The sequence below is a fragment of the Paramormyrops kingsleyae genome, chromosome 18 (genome assembly GCF_048594095.1).
Source record: "Paramormyrops kingsleyae isolate MSU_618 chromosome 18, PKINGS_0.4, whole genome shotgun sequence".
Lineage (NCBI taxonomy): Eukaryota > Metazoa > Chordata > Actinopteri > Osteoglossiformes > Mormyridae > Paramormyrops > Paramormyrops kingsleyae.
Window position 1 is genome coordinate 13,249,380 of NC_132814.1, and position 23,454 is coordinate 13,272,833.

Genomic DNA, 23,454 nt, shown 5'->3' on the forward strand with positions numbered 1-23,454 from the left:
AGTAAGACGTGCACATAATTTGCATCGATTACTTAATATCAGTTCAGTTCTTCTACATAAGATATTTAGCTCTGTGTAGATCAATGCATATCAAACAGAACTTAAGTAAAAATCTAATTTTGACGTACAATCCTGCAGCTGACCGGTGAGATACTTCAAAGCGTTGCATGATAAATCTCGCACTGTTCAATGCACAGGGCCAACAGCAATGGCATCCCATGCCTCACACACAGCCTCACATAACTTTTACTATCGCAGGAAGATGCACGTGGCATTTACAGGGATAGCTCTGTGGGAACAGTCATGTGACTGCAGCATTTCGAGCAGACGGACGCCCTTAACCTCAATTGCTCTTGGGATACAGTTTGATCCTGCTTTGACCCCCAACTGTATGTCTCTTTGGACAAAAGTGTCTAAGTACATAAAAGCAATATAGCATTAAAAACAGTGCAAACACACGCAACATTAAATTTGTTTTTCTGTATTTTTCCAACGAATTTGTTTTAGGGCTACCCTCACAGTTAATTCAGTGAGGGAAAACCTCTTTAAATGCAAATAGAATTGAAACATGGCATCTACAGTTCAAGTGAACAAAATCAGAATATAAAATAAAAATAATCATTGATAGCACTATGTGTCCATCATTGCGTCCTATCACACCCCACCGACATCAGTCATTGTGTCGTACACAGCATTAAAACCGTATGTAACAATGGATGGGCGCGCATCCAGAGCGCCGCCGTACACGTGGCTGCACTCTGCGTCTAGTCGGCTTTCTCCCGGGACTGCAACCTCCAGACGCCGGTTAGGTAGCGCAGGCGGATGAACACCAGGTCCATCCCCATCTGCAGCCAGCTCCAGAACGGCACCAGCTTGGACCCTGGGAACGAGCGGCCAGACAAGGGGTGTGAACTGGCCATCGTCACGGCGACCACATCAAAGAAACCGTAACGTGGCAACAGCCAAATACTGTGGACAGGTACCAAAATAGTATGCCCTCGCTGGCCCTGCATGACTGTCTGCCCCAACCAAATGTTTGTTCTCTCCTCATGTTTGGTGTTTTAGGCCCATGGGCAAAGGTACCTTGGCAGATTCAGGGGGCTCAGCACTTTATAAGGGCCCCAAAGCCTACAGTTGGGGGCCCACTTGGCAAAACCTACTGAGGCACGCATGGGAGTTCTACTTATAAAAACATGTTCTGAGGGCAGAAGAAAAAATAATAGGTTGTCTCTCTGAACCAAATCAGATTGTAGAGGAGGTGGGTCCAAGCAACTAGAGGAGGTGGGACCAACCAATCAGATATGTTGGTCCCGCCTCCTATAGTCGCTTGGACCCACCTCCTCTACAATCTGATTGGTTCTCTCTCTCAACCAATAATTTTTTCTTCTGCCCTCAAAACATTAAAACCTCCAGGAGCTACTGAAGCCCCCCCAGCAAATTATATACAAGTGGGACCAGTATTTCTTTAAAATGCCAACCTACATTTCTAGTAACACCACAGATTAGGCCCCCAGACAGAATGCATATACAGTGCATTTCTTGAACTACTGGAAATGTGCAAACTGGCTCTAAGCCCAGACCCTGTATATATCTAACTCCAGTCGAGACAGATAAAAGGAGCATCGCCTTTCAGACAGACTCTAGTCCTCCTGGAGGGCAGTTATCGGTTACCCACCTTCAATCTCCGTCCAGTTCACCGCCACCTCTGCAATGGGGATCTTTAAGCACTGGGCGATGTACAGGAGCTCCACGTCGAAGGCCCTGCAAAACACCAGTGACACTGATACTACACAAAGTCTCACTCTACATGTCTCTCATGTGTTGTTCCCTGATAATGGAATGAGCCGCTGAACCACATCCGATCATCAAACTCCCTTTCTACCTTCAAGAAACGGCTCAAGATACCTCTTTTCCAGGAATTCCTGTACTAGCCGGATATCTCTTTCGTTGCATAGCTCCTGCTCTCATACTGCTTACAATCGTACCTCTGTGTTTATTAGAAGCTCAGCCTAGCTGCACTTATGCCCAGTCGACTCCTTGACAGCCGTATTTTTATAAAGTGCTATTTGCCTCACTTGAATGTCACAAAAACATCTGCTGAATAAAAATAAATGTCAAAACATATAAAATATAAACAAGCAGAAACATGTATGTTCATGCATGCTCATGTCTGCTTGCCTACTAGGCTACGGCGTGTGGCTTCTTTGCCATTAAGTGCATTGTGAGTTTGCGTGAAACACGCCAGTGCAAAACCGCGCGCATGGCGATGTACTCAGCGATTTAATTTGACTGACTGGGACTTCATGCCGCACTGCCTGTGCCTTAACCACAGTGGCACTAAATCAAAACACGGAGGATCCCCTGTAATCACCACGGCAAATGGAAAGCCGCGTTCAAAGCATGCCTCACGCTACGACATTGGAGCGGAGCCTCGGACCGCTGCGGAAAAAATTCTTTGACATTTAAATCGCGCCCCCCCCCCCCGCTTTGCAATACGGATTGAGGTGGCTGAGTGGGGGGTTGGGGCGCAGGATCAATGAGGCTGCAGGTTTGCATTTCTCTGTCAGGTGAGTGGGGGGGCCTTGATCACAATGTGGAGCGCCCCCCCCCGAAACTGAATCCTGCACCACCCCCGCAGCTAAATTAAACTGCTCTTGGTAACTGGGTGCCACTGCTCCAGTGTTGTGGCCATCAGCGGAAGGCTCTGGTAGCACAGGTGGACAGCAAACCTTAACCGAAATGCGATTTATTGATCAGAACCTGCTGCAGAGCCGCTGTACAAAGGAACACGCTCACTTCAGAGGATGATGAAAATGACCTTCCACAAAACCCACAGAAATAAAATTCTGCACCGTGATGTTCCTCTGAGTCCATGCCCTTGACTAGGAGGGTACCTGCCATCCCAACTCAGCTCAGCTCTCATGCAAAGGGAGCACCCTGAGCTCTGGACACCTACCAGCGCTCCACGTGCAGAATGGAGAAGGTCCTCAAAGCAGCTTCCCGGGTGAACAGCTTGAAACCGCACTGGGTGTCCCTGATGCCCCTCACGCAGAAGAACCACACGAGAAAGTGGAACCCGTACATCAAGAAAGTCCGGAACACAGAGCGCTGTGGTGGGCAGGGTCAGGGTCACATTACCAAACTAGAATTTACTGTAAATATTGCAAGACAACAGCTCCCACTGACAAGATTCACTGTACTTTTGAATGATAATGAATGAATGCAATTTTATTGATCCCCATGGAGAAATTCTCTTTTCCCCTGTCCCACCCTGCTCTCAACAAGGACACACACAGATGAGAGCAAGCTTGGGGATTACAGCGAAGGGCGGCCACCTATGGCGCCTCTGGGACTTGGGGTTTAGAGCCTTGCTCAAGGGCCCATGGTAATGAAGAACAAAATGACGCTTCATGAACCATTTGCTGTATTTTTTGGCCCCACTAGATGGTGCTCTTGATTTGCATTAGGACATGCTTTGTGCCCTTTTTCTGTGCAGAGAGCTCCATCTAGTGGGGTCAAAAAAATACAGCAAATGGTTCATGAAGCGTCATCTTGTCACTAGCCCACAGACATGTGACTATTCTGCTGATGCTGGACTGGAACCAGTGACCATTCCATCACAGGCAGAGGCTTAGCTAATAAAACAACTGTTAAAACACCTCTGTAGTATAATTTTACGTACCCATTTTCTAGCTCATGGATAAACTATGCAGAATAGAAATGCAGCCAACAACATCAACACAAGCATTAAATACCTGAGCTACAGACTCCTTCTCCAAATGTGCCCTGGATCCACAGGAAATGGCCATGTTCTCCTGCAAGGCAGACATTGCTAATCAATCGCTGCACAGATCCCACTGTCATTGCTCCCAGGGTAAGCCTTGTGTCCAGTGCACTGAAAATGGTGTGGCGCACACAGGCATGCAAGACCCACTGGTTTTGGGTTGATATCCTGGAGTGCAGCCTCCACCTTCTCCAGGTCTGGGAACTTTGTAGCGCCGTCTGCATCCGCCATCAAGATGAGCTTCCCCCGAGAGCTCAGTGTGCCCTGGATGGAAGATCACATGGCAGAAAAATCCCCCCGGCCTGCTATGTCGCTTAAATTCTAACCGAAACACAGTAGCAAAAATTAAGAGCTTTAGCCGACTTTTGACATGCAAGCAGGATCAAACAGGGGAAGAGAATATAAATGATGACATGTCTGAGTAAAATGTATACAGTTCAAAACAATTAACTGTAACAAGAGCACTGGGTGCTTTTGGTGGGTTGTGTTAATTTACCACATTTTCTTAGCAGAAACAAGCCAACGGCAGCAGAGAGTAGCACAACCACAGGACTCACCATCATCACGGCACCCCCCTTGCCACGGTTCTTCACCAGGGTTAGAACTCTGACCTTACTGGTGCCGTACATCTTAGTGTATCCCAAGGCCACCTGGGTGGGGGAACAAAGCCTCCATGAAGCAGAGCGTTCCACAGTTAGGAAGCTCCCAGACTACAAGTGGGGGTCCTATCCCTATGGAGAAAGGGCTTTGACCTGACAAACTAGTGGATAAGAACCTAATCTGGGAATCAAGAGTCTACTGGTTCAGGAGTTATAAGGTGACCTGGTATTAACCATGAAAAACGTACAAATTTTTTTATTAAAAACAATGAAATACTGGGCTGTTTAATAAGAGAAGTTAAGAAATGAAAAGCAATGAAAACAATCAAATATTAGGGATACAAACACGTCCTCAAAATAAAAAAATAATTATTGCTGAAATTAAATTATTATAAATTACATAAATACACGCGTATTAAAATCGTTGATGTTTACCTCTGTAGTCTTATCTTTACTGCCATCATCAACCACAATGACTTCATAGGTGAATGACGACTGCTGCTTCTGCAAGAAGGTAAAGAAACATCGCCATTGGGCTGAACAGCTCAAATATTGTACATTACTGCCACCTATTGGCAGCTTATTATAACGCACCGTCAGCAGACAATTTGAGGTTAAGTGTTGACCATATCATGGGAAACTACATTCCCAAATTTAGTGTTCCCGGTGTTTTGAAATGACACCGACTAATGTCACCACATTACAAAAACACACGTTAGACCCACTGCTTGAAAAATGTGCGTCTAAAGATAACATTAATATAAGTCTAGCCTGTAGACCTGTCTGTTCTCCAGGTATTCCATAGCTTCTTCCATCATCACAGGCACTGCATGAGCAAAACAAAAGCATCAAGTTAATCGGCTTTACTTACCAGGTTCACTAAAGTTCCGTGATACAGTAGCCTAAACAATTTTGTAATATATATATAATCGATCATTTTACAGAGTAGAATACAAAATAATGTCAATATGCAAGTTCCCGATTGGTACTTTAAAAAAAATGTTTGACTATCAAATTCTTTTTTGCCTTGTTTTGTCGGAAAATGTTTTACATTGTACAGATTATATTATAACACATTATGCCTGAGTAGCATATCTGAACATTACATTATGCAGAATAAGAATAAAGTGAAATGCAAAATATGATTTCTGTTTGCTATTTATCCAGCACTTTGTATCGAAAGCAAAGTAACGGGAAGGACTGACATCTCAGCTGCTCGTTGTAAGCGGGCACAACCACCGTCAGTTCCCGGGAGTGTGGGGTCTGCAAGAAGGGAAACTCTTCCCTCTTGCCTTCTTCGGTAAGGAAACATTTCTCCTTTTCGTGGCGTCTGAAGCCGACCATTTTGGAGGCACTGAGATGTGCTGTAAGTAAGATCTGCAGAAAAGACCGGAGTCGCAATCAAAAACACAAAACTGCGACATCAAACTAGTACTCGACGGTACACCAGAAATTCAATTATACAGTGCCAAACAAAAGTGACAAGTGACATTTCTGCATTCATAAATCAGTGGCCCCAGTTGTGGGTGATCTAGGAAAATCTGTTCATCCTTTAATAACAAGCACATGCTTAGGCATGCAAGGTAAACAGAATAAAAACCACTCACCAATAGAAAACTGATCACTACCAAGGCACCCAGTAACTGAACTAAATCAAATAACCCAAAATCCATTCTCCATTCCCGGTGCAGAGAACAAGTTTAGAAGTGAACCGCACTGTACTGTACTGGTGGAATGAATATGCAAGCTGGGTAACCGATAATACCAGCTGCTATACTTTCACGGTTAACAAAATATATATGTGTATATACAGTATCAGGATGCAGACATGGTGGTAAAACAGACCGCCCCGTCCAGATCACAGAAAGACAGCCATGCGGAAGCCGAGCACTGGGGCTCAGATGGACCACATCATCACAGCAGTCCAAGAGCCCGCCCCTCGTCCAGATCCGGCACGGGAACCGAACAGCGGCCCCGGCTGGCCGGGAGTCTTAGTGAGGATGGAAAGCAGATGGAAGAGAAAATTACACATTTCAAAAATAACTTAAGTATTTTCATAGCGCGATTTAACATTTATTTTGGAACGTATAAAATACGGTGAATCATATTTTTATACAACATAAAAATGTATCGAATCTGCGGCTCCTGAGGGGTGTTTTGATATTTTGCTTCGTGAGTTTCGCTAAATCTAGAACATATTTGAAAACTACTAAAACGGTTAATTTAACGAAAATCGATAAAAAATTAACTATATATAATAATATTTTAAGGTACCGCACCATATAAACATTATAGTCCTATTTAATGTCATATTGTTCTTGATAATTATGTAAATATTATTTATGCATTTTATGCAAATGTTAATATTGGCTCACTAGATGTAATAATGTGTATGTTTTATTTTTAATTGAAAATGTGATTTATTCAGATACGACGAATCTGCCGTGAGTTTCACGTGTTTTCATCAGTTTCACCACAACATCATGGCGCCTGGATTCAAGTGAGTGAAATTAACGCTACCGGGGTTTATGGCTGGAAACAAGTTGATAATCCGGACGTTTTAACAGTATGTCGTTGTTTTAGTATTGTCCTTTGTTATAAGTGTACATTTCGGGTGATGTGTTGTCTCTAACTTGTTTTCTTGGTAGGTAAAGCTTGACAGAATTACCATGAAACTTGTATAAACAGTAAATAAAGCATTTTACCGTATTTTCTCCCACCTCAGAACTGCAGAGCCTTTGGAGTATCACAGAAGTTTTCTGGTAGGTGGCAGATAGATTATAAATGCGATTACTGTCGTTATCTATTTGCCGGTATGTCAGGCAAAGCCATGTAAAGATAACGTACTATTAGACGTAAAACAAACTATGGGGATGCTCTGCAAACAAATGAAAATACTTCCTTCCCTTTAGAAAGAAAACTGTCGACCAGATGGGAGGGAACTGGGTGAATTCAGAACCACTACACTGAATATTGGTGAGTAATGGATTTTCATCCTTAAACAGCAGAACTGCATGAGCTATTTTATAGGCAAACATTACGGCCCTTTCCTCAAACCGGTGTGTAATCTGTACATGGGAAATATTGCTAGAGAATTGTTTTTCACAGTCTCTGAATAAAATTTTTGCATCTTGTTGGCCAAGGTTCAATATCCACCGCCAACGGATCGGCTTTGGTGAAGATCGGGAACACAACTGTCATTTGTGGGATCAAAGGGGTACGACCTGCAGAATTCCTGCTGGAAATGATCCCATTTACAATGCCACACGCCCTTTCCTTGCCATCTTTTCTGCATTTGTAGGAGCTGACGTGTCCACCGAGTGACGCTCCAAACAAGGGTTATATTGGTGAGTCATCGCCCTGTTATTAAAAACCGAGAAGCATTTTTTGGACTTATTGACTTACTGTAACTCTGGGGTGTCCCAGTGCCCAATGTCGACCTGCCCCCACTGTGCTCCTCGAGGTTCCGCCCCGGTCCACCGAGCGAACAGGCGCAGGTAGCTAGCCAATTCATCGCAGATGTCATCGACAGGTACCCAACCACCTCTCCTCTGAAACGCTCTGTCCCTGGCCTTGTACATCATGATTGCACTGTACTTTATGAATTTCCTACATACAAAAGCTGGATCTGTTAAAAATTAACCATTGTGCCAAATTACTCTTTGCTTCTTGTAGCTCAAACGTGATACAAAAAGAGGATCTTTGCATTGAAAAAGGGAAGGTGAGACTCCTCTGCCGTTACTTTCTGCCGGATATGGGAATACGGCAGCTTGATGACTTCTCTCTGCTTTGTAGCTCAGCTGGGTGTTGTATTGTGACATTATATGTCTGGACTATGATGGGAATCTACTGGACACCTGTGTTGTAGCCCTGCTGGCAGCTCTGAAGAACGGTAAGCTCTGGAAACATTGTGGATGTTTGTTTGGGGTATAGCTGTTGGACCCCAGTTGGATCATATCAATGGTCCAAGTGGTACAAAATCCCTCAGTGGGCAGTAATTAAACAATTTCTTCCAGGATAGTAGAAGTATACTGACCTTAATGCCTGTTGAGAGGCTATGGCAACTTCTTTTGTTTTTTTTTTTACCACTATTTTTTTTCCCCTCACAGCGAGGCTTCCAGAAGTTACGATTAATAAGGAGACAGACCTGGCTGAAGTGAACACAGACAAGCTCCATCATCTCAATGTGTCTAAACACCCAGTTAGTTCATCATTTTCTATTTTTGACAAGTAAGTCTGTTTGGTGTGATGTCACGCTTTGGGTTTCGTGGCAATTTCAGCGACCTGTTGAAGTTTAGATCTAGTGTAAAATCTTATTTGCTGAGTGCACCTTTACTGTGCCTTTCACAATCTTCCAGACTGCAGTGTAAAATGGAAGTGGTTACATTTGTCCAGAGTTTGGTGGTTCAGCAGACAAACCCCTGAGCTCTTCTTTAAAGGATCTTCCTTTAAATTGTGCTGATGGTTGGACTTGTAACGTAAGATGTTTCCATTGTCCAAAGCACCATCGTCATCGTGGACCCGACCGTGGAAGAAGAGACCCTGTCGACAGCGATGATGACTGTGGTTACTGATGAAGATGACAGACTGTGTATGCTACATAAACCAGGTGACTCCCTCTGCGCCCTCAGATGATGTCAAAGGTTTCAATCAATGCCCAGTTTTCTTTTTTTCCCCCCAAAAAAGTCTGCTGTCCACCTGCCTCATCGTAATCTTGACCACAAACCTTCTGGCTCAGGTGGGAGCGCTTTATCTGGAGAGAAGCTGCAGGACTGCATCAGCCGTGCCGTCACGCGACATCGCGAGGTCAGCAAGCTGATTGAGAAAGTCATGGACAGCTTCGAGCCGGATAAGTGAAGACAGACACGCGGCCTTGTTCTTTTCTCTAAAAGTTGTATTTTCCACTGTCAATATATATTCTTTTTTTTATCGCAATAAAACTACTGACAAATAACTCTTACAAAAATCTGTATCTGGGTCCGGAAACATCAAATGCACGCAATTCCATACGAATATACACATTCTCCATGGGTAAAAGGTGAAGGTTTTAAAACAGGTCAACTGGAAGTTACATGTCAAAAATGGTGATGGTTTAGGGATCCTCGGGCCTGATTCCGGAGATTGCTTCTGTTCCTAGTTTCTTGAATAGCTCTGACTGACCTGCCCAATACCCAGCCCTGTTCTCTACAGGTATAGAGTACCTTATTATTGCATGACCTGAACAGAGCAGAAAATCTGATGAACAGTAGATTTCCATCTAAGACATTCAGAATTAATCAAAAACACATTAACATACCCTTTAGCGTGTACAGATTTTTCATTAAGTAGCTCATGAGACTTTAGCGTGTTGACAGCTCAGGGAAAAAAATGGATACAGGGTCTCCGGAACCAGGTCAGGGAAGCCCGTGAAAGGCCCAGATTTTTTGGGGCTAAAAAGAGAGCCTTGTCTCAAGGATAATCGGAGCCCTGCGATGGCCGAATCTGCAAGTCCGCTGAAGTGTTTAACTAAAAAAAAACAAAAAAGTGTGCAGAAGCCGGTGTGCTCCAGCAGAAGCAGACATGAGTCCTGGGAACAGTCTTTGATTGAAAGGAGAGTTCGCCAATCAGTGTTCCAGTGATGCTGCCGGTTGCCATGGTCACGATTTCGGCAGCGGCTGGGGCGTGCTGCGCTTCCGCTTACTTCTTGGGTGGCTGGCGGAATGTTGCCGCGGCTGCGCTGCCTGCGCCCCCGCCACCAAAGCCGTTTGCTGCTGCTGCTGCTGCGTTTGGTGCTGCAAGAATCGCAACTGTGTGGTACAAGGGGTGGGGGAAGGGGGGGGGGGAGAGAGGCGGTTAGTCCATCTAATGTGGTACCTCTGGGTTTCCCGACGTGACCTGGCTGAGTGTGAGGGCGTAAATGCCTGGGAGGGGGGGGGTGGTTAGTAAAAGCTGGAATGATATACAGGACGGACAGACGGGGGGGGGGGTAAGGAGGTGGGGATTGCCACAAAAAGAAGGGAAAAAAAAAAACAGCAGTTATATGGTGCTTGGAGACGCACACAGACCCAAGACAACGAAGAAGAAGATGAGAAACGGGCAGCACCAGATGCAGAGGAACCTGCAAACAGCTTTGCTCTCTTAGCGCGTCGGTCGCCCATGACCACTGCAAATGTCTGCAAATCTAAATGATCTCCCGGACGAGCTAGTACTCCCCGTGCATGCCAACAGACCACCTGCTCGCGAGCCTGACGCTCTCGGGACCTGCCACTTAGGCAGCAGTAAAGCTGGGGAGAATTCGGCAAGTCGGCCAATGAACTGAATGCACTGAGAGTGGGCGGAGTCCTGGAGTGTTACACAGGCGGTGGAGCAAAGAGGAGACAAGGGTTGGTTCATTGACTGGACAAGGGGAGGAGAAAAATTGTTCAAAATTCAAATTTTTTTTACGCATCAATTTTCCATCTACTATAATACTTCTCAGCACTGATGTGGGGACTTTACAACCATAGCTCAGCGCTGACAGAATTAATAAAATAAAAATAATTAAAAAAAAAAAAATTCACTGTGACCAGAAGGGGGCGACAGTCACTTAAGGTGCCACAATTAAGGTGCTGTCATCATCCACATGCACTGAACAAGAAGGAACGGCCAAACAAGAGTCGTTAGTATGTCACTATGGAGCCACGACAAAGCCGACTGAATGGTGGTTAAAAAAACAATTAAAAGGATAAAGGAGAAAGCCAAGGGGGTGGTCAATGATGACACTCAGATAGTGCTGCAGACCACAGGCAGAACCGCCGGTCAGACAGAAACGTTCCGGGTCAGGCGTCCCGTCGAGTAGACGGGACCGTAAACGTTTCGGAGAGCATCGGCCTCCCGACAAGAATAATAATAATAATGATAATAATTATAAACAAACATCAACCACAAACTAAATGCTATTGAAAATTAAAAAAAAAAAATTAAACACCAAACTGAAAAGTTTAACTGTATCAAGCTCTGTTTTTTTTTTTTTTTTTTTTGTGGTGCATGACTAGATAAAAAATAATTAAATTAAGCCTTTTTTTGTTTTGGACACAGGACTGCTGGGAATGGCTGCATTACTTGTAGCTGCGGCTGGTACTGCTGCTGTAAGGCAGAGGACAGCTGGAGCCCCGGGGACGGCAGAGTCGGCCCAGGCCTGTCCGGGCCACAGCCCAGCTGGGACAGCACTACGGGGGGGAGGGGGAGAGGACATGGGAGGGGGGCGGAGCCAGGGGTACGGTGGATTGGGGGGGGGGGGGGGGGGAGGGAGATTCAGAGGATTCGGAAAAGAAAGGGGGAAGAAACAACAAAAAAGGATAGAGTGTAGCACAAAGGGGGGGAGTAGAGGTCAGAGGTCACCTCTTAGTCATTAAGAACAAAAAAAAAAAATGTAACTATAAAAAGAACATTTTGACCCACAAGTGTGTAGGGACGACCTACGGGACGAGGAGAGACACCAGGACAGCAGACCCATTAGTGTCACGGCCGTTAGTATCTATGTGTATTAGTGTGGTCGTAAGGGTTTGGGGGATGAGCAGGCTGGGAGTCCAGAGGTGAGGACGCTTCTGGTTGAACCAGGAGCCGACGGAGGGGTGACCAAGGGCCCGTGACTGCAGCAACCTACATTGGGGCTGGGTTACAGGTAATGTGACCTCCCCGGTTACCCCCCCACCACACCCCGAGACGGCATTATGGGGGCCGTGACCAAACCTGACTGATGAGACGGACAGACAGGGTGTTACATGCAGCGATGTGAGACGGGCATCCAAGTATGCGTGGGGGGGTTGCTTTACATGTCTGCCTGCGTCTGTCTGTGTTGGGCTGCGTGAGCGCGTACCTGCTGCCTGGGGGGACATGAAACCCCCTAGGTTTATCACTGCTGCTTGGGCTTGACTTCCCAGACTCTGGTCTGGACCTGCTGCTCCCTGATCAACCTGTAGGTGGCGAAAGAGGCGCGGCAATTCAATCATTGTTGTTCTGCTTCGGTTTATCCACATGTATATGTGTCTGAACACCAACATAGACGACCCCCCCCTCTTTGCCCCGAGTGCTCACCGGCTCCCCCTGCTGTTGGGGGCTGGGGGTGGCTGATTGACTGCTCTGCTGCTGGGGGGAGAACTGCGAGACCTGCTGCTGCAGGGGGTTGAATATCAGTGGGGTTGCAGGTATCTGGGGAAGGTTTTGGGGCGGAGAAAAAAACTCAGTAAGAGACAAAGATGAGACGCAGCGCTCAGCTGACAAGTCAGGCTGCTGAGCTCGATGTACCTGGAGCAGATTGAGGGGACGAAGGCCTGGAGGGTTACCCAGGCCAAAGGGACTCCCTGGTTTGTAAAGGAGACAGAAACAACATCTCTGTACGTCAACCGGCAAGATCAAGTTGTCAAATCCATTCATATTCATGTATAATTTCATTGATGTAAACCCCACAATATTTACTAACAACACAGTTCAGGATGTCAAAGCCTCAAATAGACATAACAAAATATTTAATTAATGGCTAATGGATTTAATAGCGGTGTGGCGGGAACTGGGGGCACACCTCCTTGTGCTGTGGGCTGCATGGTGGGCATGAGGCCAGCAGGTGGCAGAATCCCACCAAGGTTGATTCCTGGGGTGAGAGCACCAGGGCTGCAGCTCAGCATGGGGTTAGAGCCGCTCATCAGGGTCTGCGGGCCGCTGTACACGCAGATGCGGAGAGACGGGGGCTCATGAGCGCACAGACAACTGTTAGATGGAAATGAAGCGTCTGACGAAGCAAACACAGCTGGCTCTTACCAGACGGAGCCCACCACGTTAATGAAGTTGAGCCCAGTGGGGTTAGCCATGACCTGCGAGGAGGAGGTGCCGGTGGTGATGGAGGTGGCCATGGAGGACAGCGGTATGGTCATGACCGGCAGGGCCTGGCTGAGGGCCATCTGCTGCTGCGCGAAGGGGGCCAGGAGGGCGGGCTGGGGGGCCATGGCCGCGTCTGGAGGGGTGGGCGTGACTGAGGGCGTGGCTGCCTGCACATCCGCTGGATGGGGCGTGGAGCACGGGGTGTTGGTGGGCGTCGGCGTCGACGGCTTGGGGGTCCCTGATCCTGGAGGTGGGAGTACAATGCCTGATGTCACAGCTACCCTCCTGACTATCAGGGGATTACTACTGGAAATTGTACACGTGGGCAGAATGAAAAATGATTGGTTCAGAGAGATAACCAATCAGATTATAAAGGAGGTGGGTCTAAGCAACTAGACTATCTCTCTGCTATCTCTCTTAACCGATCATTTATCGTTCTATCCTCAGGACATTTCTGTGGTAGTGATACTCCCATGAGCACAGCGGATCTGCTCAGTGGTGCTGGGGAGGGCGTGGCTTAGCAGCATGCTCACTCTGAGAGGATCCCAGGGGCGACAGCGCCGCCGGCGACACCAAACCCACTTGGCCCAGTTCTAGGGAGTGCTTCCGGGTCAGGGGTTGTGCCTTGGAGGGAGGGGGCGTTGTGCACTTCAGTTGGCCGCTGGACGTCTGGGAGGAGTATGGAGTACCTGCACCAACAGGTCCGCAACACAGACATGACACAGGGACGACCCACGAGCCTCACCCCCATCCCCACTTCAGGGGTGGAACCACGACTTACCAGGACATCCAGCTCTTACCTGAGGAGCTGCTAGCGGACACGGACGGCAGCTTGATGGGCGGCGGCCGGTGCTTCAGCGTCTTCCCCAACATGGCAGGCTGAACGAGCAGCGAATAGCCATCAGCCTGTATCAAACCAAGCCAGACAGGTCACCTGCTGCAAAACCGCCTCCCTCAACCCTCATGCATCAACGGGATCTGGGAAGCCTCACCTCCGGCTCCCCCCCAGGCGATGCTTGGCTCCGCCCCCCTCCCGTGCTCTCGGGGTTGTGCGACATCTTCACTTGACACTTGACGTCTCGCTCGTACACCTCTTTGTACTGATTCAGAAACCTGAAGAGCAGCCAATGACACAAGGCCAACTTAACAAGACGCTCAAATGGACCATGAAGCAAAATTTGCTCGGAAAAGACTGGAGAAAAAAAAAATCCAACTGCAGATAGCCCAAGCAATCCGAAATAAAGCCGCATTAAAGCCTTGCTTTTCCAGTACAAGGTTAAACAACCTGGACAATATCCCAGGAATCACAGGGCACAAGGCAAGCATCAAACACCAGGGACATTAACAGAATTTAAATCAAACTCAGTAACTCACCTATCAGCATCAATCTTTGATCCCATTAAGAAGCTAGACAGACCACATGCAGAAAAAACACAGAGTCAGATGGTCTTCGAAACCCTTTTGTAAACACAAACTCTTCTGCCGACATAGAAGCCAAATAGGAGTTTGAGGCTCACGGTGGATGAATGAGATGCAAGTTGCTCCCCCTGTCTTCTAATTTGGGGTCCTTGGCAGTGTAGATCTCCCCATAAACCTGGGGGTCGCCCACAGACTGGAAGATGGTCACCTTTGTCTTCTGCACCTGCCCGCCCACTTCGCACTCGAAGAGATAGTCGTCCTTCATGTCCTTTGGAGGGAGGGGACAACGCAAGTCCAAACCAGGGGTCAAATGTTCGTCAGAATTTAACGGATGAGTCGTCTGTGCTTTATTCCACATATTAGCCTACGAGTTCCATAAAAACTCTAAACCATCGTCTTGAGAGAATAAATGTGTTTAAATTGGCGCCAGGGAAGCTGAAAACTACAAGTCATCCAAAGGTCATCCAAAGGTCATCCAAAGGTCATTCAAAGGTCATCCAAAAGCTGCTTGTGACACGAGACACTCTACAAATCTACAGAAATGACAGGAAGGCCTTGGGCTCCTAGCTGGTTCATCTCCCGCAAACCCCCCCCCCCCAGAGACAGTGCCCCCCCTCATACCTCAGCTGGCCAGACAGAGGGCTGAGCGTCTTCTAGTTTGACGGATTTCTCCACCACAGCATACTTCTCCACCTGGATTGAGAACAGTTTGGGTGGAACACAGATGCTCATCTCACATCCATCTGCATACAGTTGCATGTAGTGTTCGGCCACAGAACAAATGAGACCCCCACCCTTGTAGGGTCAGCCTTGTACATCAAGTTGGAAAAACCTGCTGGAGTGCATCTGTGAAAATCAACACCCCCCGCCCCCAGCTCCAGTGTTCAGGCTTTTCAGGAGACACTAATCCCTAAACCACTAATGACAACTATGAACAGTGTTCAGAAAGAGGCCAATGAGAGCAGGGGTGTACATAGGGGGTGGGACCAGCTAAAAGCTGATTGGCTGCTGGTGTGCTCCCTCCACTTCACTCACCGATTCAAAACATACTATTGGCTAATGATATGGTTGAACCCCCAGTACAAATTATGCCTCCTCTTACGCCTCCCTACCTTAAATAAAATCCTACAATCGCCCTTGATCGGAAATGACCAGATAGGAAAACCAACAAGATCTAGGGTGCTGAGATATTGTAAGGCAGGGGTCCCCAATTCCAGTCTTGGGGGGCCAAAATCCAACACAGCTTGCAAAGTTCCCTGCTCAAAGCACACCTACTACACCTGGTAATTAGCCGATTAAGACGTGGTTGAGCAGTGAAATCTGCAAACTGTGCTGGATTTCGACCCTCGCAGAGCGGAAGTGGGGAACGCTGTTGTAGGTCAATGACTGCTAGCCAGAATGGCTGAGGTAAGCTAAGAGGGGTAGGACCGAGTGGTGGGTGGGGGGGGGGGATTTCTAACTCACGTCGACTTCAGATGGGGGGGTTAGCTGGCAGCTGTTCCTCCTCCACATATCTACACACTGTAGGGGGAGAAGACAAGTGTCACATTCCTGTTTATCTCATACTTGGCAGGAGCACGAGTGCTGAGGATGGGATATGGGGGGGGGCAGGTTCTGAGCATACATTTCCAGCTTTGGAGATCTTGAGGTCTATCGAGGGGGCCGGCTTTCGCTCCTTCCTCTTCTGCAGGTAGTCATAGAGACGCAGCTGGGGGGGTGGAGGGTAGTGGGCCATTTCCTGCTGCCGGTTTAGTGCTGCTCTTGAGTGCCTCTTAAAACACCTAAGGGGGGGGGGGCGGGGGGGGCAGAAAGTAGGAGTTAGTAAGCTCAGACGCACTCTTATCCCCTATTAACAAACAATACCTCATTGTTGTAAATTATTCACTATATTTATTGAATTGTTTTATATACAGCTCTAGAAAAAATTAAGAGACCACAGTACAATTCCCAGTTTCATTCATTTCTCAATTTATGGGTATGTATCTGTATAAAATATACATTTTTTTTGCAAACTCCAGCTTGGCTCTTTCCTGCCTCTCATCAATGAAGTGCTTCTTCCTTGCTTTATGGGACTTCAGTCCTGCTTCTAGGACCCTGATATGAACTGTCCTAGCAGTGCACTTCACACCTGCACTTAATGTTTCTCATTCCTTTTGAAGGTCACTTGATGTCATCCTCTGATTCATGAGAAACTGTTAGATAAGCTATCGGTCATCTCCGCCATTAGAGAGTCACAGTGTAACCTTCTGCCAGCAGAACCAGGATTTATAAATTCAAATTTTTAATTTAAGTGGTCTCTTAATTTTCCCCCCCCCAGAGCTGCATATTATCTTTATTTATTCCAGCATGCACTCCTACACTTTTTTTTTATTCATTTATCAACCACACTTGCACACTGTCCAAGTCAACCAAATTGTATGTGACATCATCTTGTCTTAACTGTGTCTGCCATCGATTTCATGTATTACAGCCACTGACAACAGAAGACAAATTGTCTTAATGAGTACCACTTCCTGGGCCAGGGATTCAAACCCCACTCCCACTGGATACGTGGTTTGATTATTATCCCAAGTTTCGGCCTTTGAACACGTACCCAACTTAACTATTCAATTTAACTTGAATATTCAAAGTGTGTAAGTAGGCAAACACCTTAGCACAAGCAATAATAATAGTTCCAGAAAGGTTTTCATCATCGTCAACGTCACCATTGGCAGAGTTAAGAGTGACATTCCTCAGTTCTTGGTGTAGCTTCTGTCCTCATCTGAATAGTGACTTTTTGCAGATGGCAATTAATGATGGCAGAATGAGGAAGAGAATCTGCCCTCTCACCGCTTCATGGAGCGCGTGTTCATCTTCTGCTTATTGTAGAGCAGGCGGTTGGCTGTACAGGTGACAGAGATGGAGGGGTCCAGGCATAAGGGCTCTGCCGTGGCCAGGATCAGCTGGCTCTCCAACTGCAGTTTGTCATCCTGTGAAGAAACACAGCGAAACAGGGTTGCTGAGGCGTTCAGAACTGGAGACAGTGAGGCTTGAGCAACTGGTGCCGTCTGTCCAGTGAACTACATTTCCCATCAGCACTCCTGGCACACAGGAATTGAGGCTCATGGGAAATTAAGTCCAGGGCTACAGACAGTGGAGCCTGACCAACAGTTACTAGCTACAAGTTAACACGTTACCATGGTTTCCCGCTCCTCAGAGCTATGCACGGAGCATTTTTGCAAAATGGGTAGGTGGGGGTGGGCTTGGGTGGTGTAAAGATAATAGAAATCTTGGCGACAATCGGTAAATTTATCATGCGGTACACCTCCCCCACATGCCAAATTTTATCGGTACCATTCCAAAGTACCAGAATTGCATTGTTTTCGAAAATGTGGTCAAAATACCATATAAATACTGCATATGGAAGGTACGATGATAGATACTGGGCAAAACTAGGTTTGGTTACTGTCTATCACTGCATCAGGGGTAGTGATTCAGGAAAAGGTGTCTCACCTGTGTCCATTTATGATGGTCAGTCGTTAGGGTATGGACATCACAGATCAAGGTCTAAAGAAACAAAACAGCAAAATAAAAAAATATTAATTCTAAAAATAAAAAATGAAGATTAATAAAAATTATAACAGCATCAACATCACATAACAGAGTCTCACCTGCATGGTAGGCCGCAGTAGGATGTATCGGCTCTGGTATAGTGGCATCTTAGTGTTCCCAGACTGTCTGTAGTCTCTGACTTCAGCGATGACACAGCCACAGTGGAATATGTTCACCTGAGTGTGGATGCAGATGAGTTTACAGACCAGTGAGGGAGCAGCTGAACAAGCTCGACACAACACACCACGACAGATCACAGCCAACAGCCAACGGTTATTCAGGTAACTCATAACAAGCAGAGTCTGACCTTCCTGACATGCAAGAAACTGGTTAATACAATGACAAAAGATACAAACAAACAAAAACAAAAGATGTTTTGCTAATTCCTGCGATCACACCCTGACCAGAACCTGCTGGACAAAGATAGTTGTGGAATAGCAGGTTCTGCGGTGCTGCTGAGGCTCATTTTCACTGCGCACCTGGGCCTTCTCCAAAAGGTCTAAGAGGACTGGCGGAAGCTGCTCTCCATTCAGATACTCCAGCAACTCGCCCTCCTCGTAAGGCAGCCGGATCGTCTCTGAGTCTACACAGCAACAACAGGGCAATAAGAGGTTTTAAACCAGATACAACTCTACTGCATAAATTCATTACAAAAACACTAAACGAAGGTGGCAGCTCTTCTGAAGAGGAAATGTGTTTCGAGCTTAACAGCTTTCATATTGGTTTAAAAGCTCACAAATAACCAAAATTCTACTCCCCATACTCAAGGTGCAGGGTTTGGAATAACAAGCCATAGTGTATTCTGGGAAAACTACCGGATCCATTCTTTCCCCTGAGCATCAGGGAGTAGCCTTCATTTCCAGGGTAGAGGTTGACCACAAGACATGACACAGACTCCTGGGAGACCAGCTTCTCCAGTAGATTGACATTCCTCCTCAGCTTCTGCATGAACAGGAAGCCCAGTGTTATGAAGGTGAGGACAGATTAATGTTAGCAAATATGCTAACCTATACATTTTAGGCCATTAACCAAAAACGTTGCAGAGAAAAACCTAGACTCATGACACAACGACTACAGCAGAGTACTAAAAAAAAAATACTAATACTAAAAAATAATAAAAAAAAAACAACAACAACAAAAAAGGTGCATTAATGGATTAACCACCAAAGCCTCTGTACATGTAATGTCTCCATCAACTGGCTGTTACCTTTAACTCTGGCTCCCTTTCACATTCTTCAATGTACAGTTCATACAACTTCTGATTCAGAGACTTCCTTCCACTGGACGAGCATCTCCTTTTGACTGGCCGTTGACGAGCACTCTCCACAATGTACTTCAGGGAACGAAAAATAAAAAATATATATAGCATGCCTGCACTTGTAAACATTAATAAATATTAACATGCCACCTAAAAACTACATACCTCTGCTCGATCCAACGCATATTCCAAAATGTGTTGCTGAAAAAGTAAGGAAAAATTGGCAATTATTTCCAAGATACAGAAACATCTAAATATTAAATAGGTCAATGCGTAGTAATATGTCTGTACATGTTCATACTCACAACAGAAGCAGAGGAATATGCATATTGCAAGTCAAAGCTGTAATTATAATATATATTGGAGGGACAAGTCCCTCCCCCCAAATATTCAGATGTACTCAAAACGTCGCCCCCCACCAGAATATATTATAATTACGTTCTTGGTCCCCCCCCAATGTTGACTCCATTGCTACGATCTTGTCTCGAATAAAAATGACGAAAACCATGTTTGTGGCGAGGGGCAGGTAGATGATTTGGGTGGGGCGGCGGTGGCCGGTCATTCCGGTGGGGCCATAAAGGGAGGCTCACCATTGTGACCCGCCACCAGTTGCTCTGACAGGAGATGTTGCTGTGGCGATCACACCACTGTCATCCCGCTGGCCGACCATTCAATCCCTGAAAGTTCCCGGGAAACAGTATTAGACAAAAAAAAAAAAAAAACGGGGAGAAACACTTTCCACGCAGACGAGCGAGTGGCTGGTCGGCGGCAGCAAAGTATTATTTTACATCCCCCCCTCCAAGTCCATAGATCGGATGGCAATTAAAGCTGCACTTAGAGGAGCTGAAGGGAACCCAAATGCACCAAGCTCAGACGGCTGGTACCAAACACGTCCGCACAATATCGAAGCATTTTCCCGTCGACGGCTGTCAGTAGTTGGCGAAGCGCACCGCTTATAGTTCATCCTGCTTTATGATCGTCAGCAACACAGCAAAATGGATGCATCGCCTCGCACTAACATCTTCATAAACACCGCGAAGTCCCACAGTCAAAATTGCATATTTTAGGTTAGCACGTTAGCTAGTAAGCTCTCAGTATGTACTATGAGAAGCAAACTCGAGTCCAGCTCTATCTGCTGCCCCCCTCCCCCTAAAAAAAACTCCCATCGGTTTTAAAATAAAAAAAATCACTTGCCTTTTTATGCACTATTAAGGCCTCCGTGCATCCTAAAACGGCGCGATTTCAGCGGATCGGGGCAGAAAATGCTAAATTATTTCAGTGTCTTCTCGGAAAACAAAATAATAATAATAAAAAACTCACAGCAGCCATTTTCTTCCAGTGTAACAACAGAAAAGTAAGCTTCCGGTACGTGCGGTGTGGGAGGGACCCGAAGGCACAGGCGAAGCCAGAGCGTCGGAGCCGCGCCGCGGAGCCGCGCTTTGCGATCTGTGTCCCGGCGGCGGCGGAGCCGCATTTAGATTATACTTGTGACAATAATCTGAATAAATGCGATCAGTGACATTAATATTACACCGTTTATATTATTATGATGCCATCGTTACTATTATAATCACATATTTTTGTTTTTTAAAAATTGTCTTGTAAATATTATGGCTCATTCATTTTAGATAATGCTGGTCACTGCGTCCTTTGCACAACTTGATTTATACAGATATGTGCAAAAGTTATCCTGTTCACTAACCCATCACGTTACAACATTACGATTATCGGGACATGACGATATTAAGAGGGACTAGGTTTTGCATGCACCTCTCCAGCTGCTTATTATTGTCAGGGTCGCGAAGGGCCAGCCTACAGACAGCCCAGACAGCACAGGACGTAATGAACGGGCCCATCCTGTGGGAGAATCATGGGTCACCTACACACACGCTGTGACACCGAGTGGCCGGAAGAAACCTGCACGCCAGAGAGTGGAGCACGCGCACAAGGGGCCGAGACCCATCGAGAGTTCAAGACTCTGGGAAACGTATATAAACGTAGATGTATGCTTCTTTACACTCGCCAGTGTAACTTTGTGCAGATTGCAGGACAAATACAAAGGTGCAAGGAAAGAAATTAAATAAATGCAGTCATATTTTTAATATGATTAATGTGTTGACAGCATGAAATTTAATTTCACAACTGTCTTTACGCCAAGTCTGATTGATCGGTTAACGCAGTGCGAAGTTAGTGGGTGCAATAAAATCTGAATTTGATTATATGTCGCTGTGCCAATGAGAATGTTGTGTTTTAAGATTTATCTTCCTTCCCTGTCAATCCAGTTTGAAATAGTAAACGAAGTTTTCGATTGAAACCTATATAAACAGACCGAAAGTAGCTGGAATAATAAGGAATTCACAGCGTTATATGAACACGGAACAGCAGAGGGCGCTGTGCAAACGATGATGTCTGTCAACGTAAAACATAACCTATGTAATTGGTTCGCTAATTTTATGCGATAATTTCACGTATATTGTACGTTCTATTTTATAGTTAATGATGAATACTAACGATTTGCAATAAATATATTTTGCAATATGCTTTATTGACATGTAAAATCAAATCACTTTTATTATTATATTTAGTGATCAATTGTCATTGTTGACACAGCACACAGTGCACAACCACGAAATGTGTCCTCTGCATTTAACTCATATGTGACATAGCAGGGGGTAGTTAATTCAGCACCCAGGGAGCAATACCTTGCTCAGGGTACCTCAGTGGTGCCTTGCTGGTCAGGGATTCTAACCTGCAGTCTTTCAATTACAAGTGTGCTTCTCTAACCATTAAGTCACCACTGCCCACATTCATAAACTTATTTTACACAATGCTTTATTAATATATTGAAACTATTAAGAGTTGCATGCGTGCAATTTATCCATTCACCCATCTTCCGCCAGTTTTCCCACAATTCCCCAAAAATACTAGCCCAGAAAAGGTGACACGGTCACACTGGCAAGTGAAGATAACAAGGGACTAAACTAAACTGGCAGGTTGATAACATGGGACTAAACTAAATTGGTAGGTTGATAACAAAGGACTAAACTGTCAGGAAGATAACAAGGGACTAAACTAAACTGGAAGGTTGATAACAAGGGACTAAACTAAACTGGCAGGTTGATAACATGGGACTAAACTAAATTGGTAGGTTGATAACAAAGGACTAAACTGTCAGGAAGATAACAAGGGACTAAACTAAACTGGAAGGTTGATAACAAAGGACTAAACTGTCAGGAAGATAACAAGGGACTAAACTAAACTGGCAGGTTGATAACAAGGGGACTAAACTAAACTGGCAGGTTGATAACAAGGGACTAAACTAAACTGGCAGATTGATAAAAAGGGAACTAAACTAAACTGGCAAGTTGATAACAAGGGACCAAACTAAACTGGCAGGTTGATAAAAAGAGACTAAACTAAACTGGCAGGTTGATAACAAGGGACTAAACTAAACTGGCAGATTGATAACAAGGGACTAAACTAAACTGGCAGGTTGATAACAAGAGACTAAACTAAACTGACAGGTTGATAACAAGGGACTAAACTAAACCGGCAGCAGCAGACTACACTACAGCATCCTTAATCCACCACCACCTGAACATCATTTGTATCTGTTGGAAACCTGGATTTCAGATGCACAGCCTCAGGTTCAAGTCTCTTTTAGAGATAGCTTCACAGGTAAATACATGACATAATTTATGGTGTGCACTGAGATTTCTCACTGCTGGTGTGTATTATTCATAGTCATCACCTTGTAGAGAGCTAGAGAATCTCCTTTGTGGAAATAGTTCTAGAATGCCATTTGGATAAAGTATACCATATTTCCCTGAAACAACCTAGATGCTGCCAAGATTTTTCAACACAGCCGTGTGTGTTTCCTTAGTATTTTCAACACAGGAGAGAGATTTATGAGGACAATTTTGTCATTAATTAAAAGAGAATGTTTTTATCTGGGTCAATGTATTTCA

The 23,454-nt window shown here is 45.7% G+C and overlaps 3 protein-coding genes across 9 annotated transcripts; 1 reads left to right on the plus strand and 2 right to left on the minus strand.

Moving 5' to 3' along the window:
* Positions 1-465: 465 nt before the first annotated feature.
* alg5 (ALG5 dolichyl-phosphate beta-glucosyltransferase) lies at positions 466-6,135 on the minus strand. The gene is made up of 10 exons (XM_023805290.2): positions 5,991-6,135; positions 5,589-5,760; positions 5,163-5,209; positions 4,819-4,887; positions 4,342-4,434; positions 3,935-4,048; positions 3,756-3,815; positions 2,957-3,108; positions 1,676-1,761; positions 466-880 (listed from the first exon to the last, which is right to left on the minus strand). The coding sequence occupies exons 1-10, from the start codon at positions 6,054-6,056 to the stop codon at positions 765-767; spliced, it is 975 nt and encodes a 324-aa protein (XP_023661058.1). The 5' UTR covers positions 6,057-6,135; the 3' UTR covers positions 466-764.
* A 76-nt stretch (positions 6,136-6,211) lies between these two features.
* On the plus strand, positions 6,212-9,337 carry exosc8 (exosome component 8). Of its 3 annotated transcripts, XM_072702007.1 has the most exons (12): positions 6,345-6,480; positions 6,812-6,883; positions 7,109-7,145; positions 7,296-7,359; positions 7,527-7,600; positions 7,685-7,730; positions 7,810-7,915; positions 8,059-8,104; positions 8,179-8,275; positions 8,493-8,613; positions 8,886-8,992; positions 9,122-9,337. In XM_072702007.1, the coding sequence occupies exons 1-12, from the start codon at positions 6,395-6,397 to the stop codon at positions 9,238-9,240; spliced, it is 975 nt and encodes a 324-aa protein (XP_072558108.1). In that variant the 5' UTR covers positions 6,345-6,394; the 3' UTR covers positions 9,241-9,337. The 3 variants fall into 3 exon arrangements, 2 of the variants coding, with proteins under 2 accessions (XP_072558108.1, XP_023661056.2); XM_023805288.2 differs by lacking the exon at positions 6,345-6,480; XR_011983468.1 differs by lacking the exons at positions 8,886-8,992; positions 9,122-9,337 and having other exon boundaries at positions 6,212-6,480; positions 8,184-8,275.
* On the minus strand, positions 9,257-20,926 carry supt20 (SPT20 homolog, SAGA complex component). Of its 5 annotated transcripts, XM_023805283.2 has the most exons (24): positions 20,681-20,901; positions 20,077-20,163; positions 19,652-19,687; positions 19,436-19,561; positions 19,044-19,170; positions 18,708-18,811; positions 18,288-18,404; positions 18,130-18,183; positions 17,467-17,606; positions 16,262-16,418; positions 16,102-16,158; positions 15,259-15,330; positions 14,736-14,905; positions 14,593-14,625; positions 14,211-14,331; positions 14,019-14,124; positions 13,752-13,907; positions 13,159-13,462; positions 12,923-13,059; positions 12,649-12,704; positions 12,439-12,552; positions 12,221-12,317; positions 11,464-11,570; positions 9,257-10,169 (listed from the first exon to the last, which is right to left on the minus strand). In XM_023805283.2, exons 2-24 carry the CDS (start codon positions 20,077-20,079, stop codon positions 10,020-10,022), a joined length of 2,544 nt encoding a protein of 847 aa, XP_023661051.1. In that variant the 5' UTR covers positions 20,080-20,163; positions 20,681-20,901; the 3' UTR covers positions 9,257-10,019. The 5 variants fall into 5 exon arrangements, with proteins under 5 accessions (XP_023661051.1, XP_023661054.1, XP_023661049.1 ...); XM_023805286.2 differs by lacking the exon at positions 11,464-11,570 and having other exon boundaries at positions 20,681-20,899; XM_023805281.2 differs by lacking the exons at positions 9,257-10,169; positions 11,464-11,570 and having other exon boundaries at positions 11,651-12,317; positions 20,807-20,926.
* Between the last annotated feature and the right edge of the window lie 2,528 nt (positions 20,927-23,454).